The sequence below is a fragment of the Nicotiana attenuata genome, unplaced genomic scaffold (assembly GCF_001879085.1).
Source record: "Nicotiana attenuata strain UT unplaced genomic scaffold, NIATTr2, whole genome shotgun sequence".
Classification (NCBI taxonomy): domain Eukaryota; kingdom Viridiplantae; phylum Streptophyta; class Magnoliopsida; order Solanales; family Solanaceae; genus Nicotiana; species Nicotiana attenuata.
Window position 1 is genome coordinate 51,285 of NW_017673546.1, and position 6,274 is coordinate 57,558.

General features: G+C 35.8%; 1 protein-coding gene across 8 annotated transcripts in view; it reads left to right on the top strand.

The window, feature by feature from the left end:
* Positions 1 to 205: 205 nt before the first annotated feature.
* LOC109216682 (phosphoglycerate kinase-like) overlaps positions 206 to 6,274 on the top strand; it is an 11,780-nt gene continuing 5,711 nt past the window's right edge. For 3 of the 8 annotated variants that reach the window (XM_019380857.1, XM_019380859.1, XM_019380864.1), the window contains exons 1-9: positions 206 to 279; positions 1,027 to 1,209; positions 1,376 to 1,579; positions 1,677 to 1,729; positions 3,216 to 3,474; positions 3,845 to 4,188; positions 4,305 to 4,590; positions 5,188 to 5,255; positions 5,619 to 5,867. In XM_019380857.1, coding sequence (XP_019236402.1) covers positions 1,414 to 1,579; positions 1,677 to 1,729; positions 3,216 to 3,474; positions 3,845 to 4,188; positions 4,305 to 4,590; positions 5,188 to 5,255; positions 5,619 to 5,867 — 1,425 coding nt within the window. In that variant the 5' untranslated portion in view covers positions 206 to 279; positions 1,027 to 1,209; positions 1,376 to 1,413. Of the gene's footprint in view, positions 280 to 1,026; positions 1,210 to 1,375; positions 1,580 to 1,676; positions 1,730 to 2,502; positions 2,588 to 3,197; positions 3,475 to 3,844; positions 4,189 to 4,304; positions 4,591 to 5,187; positions 5,256 to 5,618; positions 5,868 to 6,274 lie in introns of those variants that run through there. The other 5 variants (XM_019380858.1, XM_019380860.1, XM_019380861.1 and 2 more) reach the window with 5 other exon arrangements.

Below are 6,274 nucleotides of genomic sequence, written 5' to 3' on the forward strand. Positions count from 1 at the left end.
AAAGAAGTAAAATCTTAGAACAAAAAAAAAGTGTGAATGAAACGTTATATATTAAAGCTTATATTGAGGGAGGAGAGTGTAGTTCATAATTCTAGAAGGATGTATATGTATTATCGTAGAATAGAGAGGGACGTTATTGCAATTGGCTTTTTCTTATTTTTGTTTTTTTTTTTCCTTTTAATTCCTCCCAACATATTATCTTCCTTCTCTCCCTCTCAAACAAACAAAAGACAAGCAGAAGTTAAAGGAACAGGCCACTGTTTATTTCAACCATTTCAGGTAATCCCAGAAACTTAGTAAATTTTAACGCATTTTTGCAACTGTTTAGTTCTGTTGTTTGTCAGTAAAGTCTTTTTAATTTGTGTAGACAAATTTGTCTCAAAAGATAAATTATCAAGGTATTGGGTTGAGGTATGTTCAAATAAAGATAATGGATACATAGAAGCCTATAGACAAATCATTTGGGATTGTTTAGCTACCTTGTGATGCGCAAATAAATGGTGTAGCAGTGGCGGAGGTAGGATTTTCACTAAGGGAAATCAAAATATTAAAAAAAAAAAATAAAGGAAGAAGTCAAGGGGATTCATCATACAGTATATATAACGAAAAAAATTAAAATTTTACTTATTTACATAATGTAATTTTACAGGGATAAAGGTGGCTCCTCCACCATTAGAACTTCGAGCAAATATATTGATGCACAAATTTGGCTAGCAGTTTAGTTAGTTTGAGTTTTAAGAGGAAGTTATTTAGGGATTTGGGTAGTTTATGTAGAGATACCACTTAGTTAGTTAGCTAGCTTAGATAGCTCCCCATTGGTTAAGAGCAGTTGTATTTCTCGTGGCGACTGATCTTTTAGTATAAGTACATGTACACAATTCTTCGAATCTTCACTTGGATGATGGTTTTGTGATGAATTTCTGCTCCAAAGCTTCTACTCCAGGGGAAAATTTACTAGAATGTGCTCAAAGATTGTATTATACGTTTTGGCACGGTCCACATGAAATTCAAGATTGTCCTTTGCAGATTAACTTTACCGGAGGCTGTGCAGTCGCCACAACATATTTAATGTATGAACTCTGGAGTTTTCTTCTGTTAAGCGTGCAGTTGACAACGATGCCAGTGAACTGCATACACTCTTCACTGCTTTCTCTCATCTTCTCTTTTGCAATTCTTGTTCAAGTCTCTCGGAAGTTTCCTTCAGCTTCAGTGAGTTGAATAACCAATTCTTGAACAGTTGCTAGTTCTTGAATTAGGTGTAACACATTCTTTGCAGTTCAGTCTGAAGCAGTGTTGAACTGTGTAGCAAAATATCTGTAACATAACCCTGTGTTATTTACTTGTTTATTAATTATTTATTTCATATTTTTTGCAGCCTGTAGTTCCAAATTGATCGACAGTAAACAATAAAGTATGAGTCGGGTTCTGGATTTCTTCTTAGGATACTCTTTACCAAGAATATCAGATTGCCACAATGGCTGTACAAAGTTTCAAGATTCGCCACAAATTAGATCATGTTTGTCTTATGGGAAGCCTTCTGCAGTCCAAAATTGGAAAAGGGTTCCATTTTCACCACAAGGTTATTACAAAAATTGCTGCCCTGAGTGATAGAACAAAAAGTCGAAAATATTGTTATCCTGTTATAAGCGGCGTCTCAGTTTTTATTTTTTTTTCAGCTTTAAATCTGGAGCTAGCTGTTCATGCTGATTTGCATTCATTTCCAGATGAGGTAATTTCAATAATTTTATTCTCCTTGCATTTTAAGAAAATATTTGACAGTTGTCTGTCTATCTAAGTTATAGATACATGGCCCAACTAGTGCATTACCGACAAAATGATGTTTTATGCTAACATGGACTGTTGATAACTGTTGTTTCCTTATCCCCGATGTTAGAGACTTCGCCTTATCCAATGAACATACATATAATCCACATATTTTCTTGCTAACCGCAAATCTGAATTAGCCTCATGTTTTTCCCTCTCCCCATTTTAGTGTTTTGGCTTTGGTTATTCTATTGTATCTGTACTTCTATGCATCATATTCAATTGAATGAGATTACATTTCTCCTCTTCATATAAACTAATTAAAGTATTTGACTTCATGAATGAGGTATAGGCATATCGCCACATATACTGATGCAGTTCCATTTACTATGTTAAATAATCTGAGATTAGAAGCAAGCCTATTGGAAATTGTGGAGTTGTATATTAATCATTAGTAAGTGCCTTAGTACCCCCTAACCAATCATTGAGGGTAATGTATATAACAAATGTTGTTAGCTGAGTTATTACTCGGATCCTCATTTCAACGTCTTGCATTTCATCAAGGAGAAATTGTCGGCAAGTGAATATGTGTTCTGACCTTAGGCTGCATTTTAGATGCTTACATTGATTTTCTTACGTATGTTAAAGAGTTGAAGTCTGGATAATTTGGTTTTACTTTAAGTACCGGGATTGTTGTGGTTGTTTATCCGGTTGTATTATTAACTCACTTCTATTCAGCAGCCGCAAGGTTTTGGTTCAACAGCTAAGGTAGTGCAGCGCTCGCATGTCATGAGTTTGAACCCTAACTGTTGAACCAAGAGAGGTATATGCACAGACTTTTGAAGCTAAACAACAACGAATTTCTCAGTCATAAAAAAAGTTTTTTGTATGGCCACATGCTATAATTTTTTGCAATGATTAAAACTTGACTTCCTAATTTGAGTGTTGTTAGTTCAGCAATAAATTAGGAAAGTATTAATATATCAAAGTGCTCCTTTACTTTACCTGATGCACTTCTGAATGGGCACGGAGATTAAGTGTTTACATGCATGTTTGGTTAGATTGCTTATGTGATCATCTACTGAAAAAGCTTAATCTTTCCTTACTAGTTTTTTCTGGTTTCATAATGTGACACATACTATCATTATCTAAAGAAGATGAATCTTTGAAACTCCAAAATATTGAGCAATTGAATCATAGAAGTAAATTAAAAACGAGAGAATGTTCATACGTCTGAGATCTCTTCTGTATATAATGCTCTTTCTGAAAGCTCCTTAGACTTGAAATTGATGTAGGAGCTTTAATTCTACCAGCTTATTTGAACAATTGGTTGGGAATGTAAGAAACATAAGAAACGCATAAAAAAATAACGTGAAAATATTTATTATTTTTTTCATGTGCCGTTCAGTCTGCTGTCTGTTTTTCTTACCCAGACAAGAATCCACTTTTAGGCTGAAGCTCGGGGTTCAGATATGTTACCTCATGTGCAAACCCTTAGAAATTTTCCAGCGGAGGAACTAATGGGAAAAGTTGTCATGGTCAGATTGGATTTGACCATCCTGCTAAGGGAGCAGAAGAAACAGCAGTCTCCAGCAGCTCGTGTAATTTCAACCATCAAGTATCTACACAAAGCTGGGGCAAAGTTAATTCTAATAAGTAGCTGGAGTCTGAGAGCTGATTCAAAGCTTCTCAAATTGGAACGTGTTGCAGGTTTACAAATTTCTTGCTTTTCACTTATGTATGAAAAACCTTATGTAGGACACAATATTCTAGAGGCGGATCCAGGATTTTAAGTTTATGGGTTCCTACATTGATCTCAAGTTAATATACAATAATAACCGAATCAATGGACTGGGTTCTGAGTTGAATATTCTTATACATTTGATGAATTTTTTAAATACAAATACAGCGTCTAGGCGAAAGTTACTAGGTTCATGTGAACCCGTAACCCTTGCACTAGATCTGCCCCTGATTCTAGGCAATGATGAAGGGACCTGCGCTGACACTACCCGTGTTTATTTGATGTCCACTAAACATGTTTTAAATGGAGTTCAATTGATCTGAATAATGTGTTTTTCAGAATTTCTATCGTCAGAACTTGAACTAAAAGTCATTCCACTGGAGCTTGGTTCTGGACTTGAGCAGTCTCTGATGGAAGATGGACATAATTCTGACATCCTTCTGCTTGAAAACCTTTCTCAGTTTAAGCAGGAGCAAGCCAATTGTTCAGAGTTTGCACAACGCCTATCATCTTGGGTCGATATCTTTGTTAATGATGCATTTTTCCAATCACATAAGATTCTTGCATCAAATGTTGGTATTACCAGCTTCTGCTATGCCTCCATTGCCGGATTTAACTTTGAGGAGGGGATGTCTCAACTAAAGAAGATCATCAAGATGAACAAAAGGCCCTATTATGCAATAGTATGCATCTGAAAATCTTTTGCCTAAACATGAAGTCCTTTTACAGGTTCTTGCTTCAAATGTAAAAAAGGACTTTTTGTTCACAAAATCAAGTGATAATTTGAGATGCAATGCAGATTGGTGGAGCTAATCTCGCTGGGAAAGCTGCAGCCTTACAATTTTTGGCATCCAGATGTGATGGTTTCATCTTTGTTGGAGATGCTGCATTTCAAATCATGCATGCTTTTGGATTACCTGTGCCTATGGAATTGGTGGAACAAGAATCACTAGAAGCAGCCGATATGCTAATTGAGGCTGCAGAGGCAAGAGGAGTAAACATTGTATTACCAAAAGACTTTTGGTGCGTCAATGATCATTATCCACTGCAGATGAAGACTTTTCCTGCTAATCATATCATAGATGGTAAAGTTGAATCTCTTAATCTTCAACCAAGCCCCTTGGTCTGCACTGTTTTATATGCTAGATTAAGGACCAAATGGACAAGAGAACTGAACATTTTTAAAAAAGTAAAAATAATTTAAACAAACTTCAATGAGTGCTATTTAGACCATCTAAGTTCTATTTGCTCCAACATATTGCAGGATTAGCCACCAAATGTGAAGGTCACCGTTTTGTCACTGATTTTGGTCTTGCAACTTAAAAATCTGAGGCAATTTTAACCATGTCATTTATCTTTCTCTTTTTTGTCGTCTTCTTGGAAATGAGACTAGTTATCACCTGAAAATAATCTTACAGGAAAAAAACCTACTCAGTTCTGTTGGGTGATGGTTTATTTACAACATAGCAATCAGTCATCATTGCAATTGAAATACTGTATGGTTGTCCTTGGTGTAAGATAAATTTTGATCCCTCTTTGGCAGTTTTGGTCCTTATTTTGTAAACTCCATTTGTTTGAGTTCAAGCTACTTTAATTTCTGAAAGTTTGAGAATATGTCTCTCTAGTATTTTCCATTGGGAAGATAGTTTTCAGATATTTATGGCTTCCATTGTGTTCCTTAGGATGGAAACCTGTTGATGTTGGACCCAACACGTTGGAGGAAATGATTTCCGTGCTTTCAAGATGCAAGGTAATCCCTGAAGTTCTTTCCGCTGAAGGCCTAGAAGTAAAAGTACTTGCTCAATTTTGGGGTCACCATTCGGTGTTCTTTGACTAGTTCCATGAGAGCTCATAGGATATCTCTTCTGCATGATCGCATTGGTAGGTTTGACGTTTGATTTGCATCTATAAAAATGGTGTCAAAACTAATTAAACTAACTGCTTCAGCAGTAGTACTTGGAGCTGTAACAGAATTTCTGTGATCTTATGATGATATAGCTTGGAGCATTTATTCAGGGTTGCTCTTGCTCAATGAGATGATAATTTTATTTTTGTTCAATCTATTTGTGAAAACAATATATGCTCAGAGAAGCACAATTTCATTGTTTTTCAGAAAATTTTGTGGATTGGAGCTGTAAAGTTCATCTCGTCAAATCAAGAATCTGCTGGAGCATCCAAATTGGCTGCAATGCTTTATAATCTTAGTCAAAAGAACTGTGATCTTATTGTGGTTGGCAAGCAGGCATGTGAGACATTTGTTGGGAAATCAAGCTATGTAACAGCTGATTTGATTGAAAATGCTTCCATTGTCTGGGAGTTTCTGAAAGGGAGAAAACTTCATGGCCTCTTGGCACTAGATAGAGTATGCCTTTCTAACTCAACATGCTGTTTAAAACAAATTTTAAAAAGCTGAAACACATTAGTCTATCTCATCTTTTGACAACTATCCCTCTTGTCTTAGAGTTTTGAAACTGTGTTAAAAGAGAAAAGGAGATAGATTCATGGATCAACACAAAGATTTCACTCAATAGGAGATGAAAAAAGAATAAACAAGTTATCAAGAGCCCCTTCCATTCACATCTTGACCAATGTTTGCAACACTGGCCACATGATTGTTTTCAACTGAAAAAATATGACTATTTTTCTGTGAAGTGGAGCATATTAGCTGGGGACGCAGAACCATATATGTTGGGAAATATTTACTTAGAGTAGTAAATGCAAGGTGCCAGAGCCTTAATTCCTCATGAAGGAACTATAGACCTACTTGCC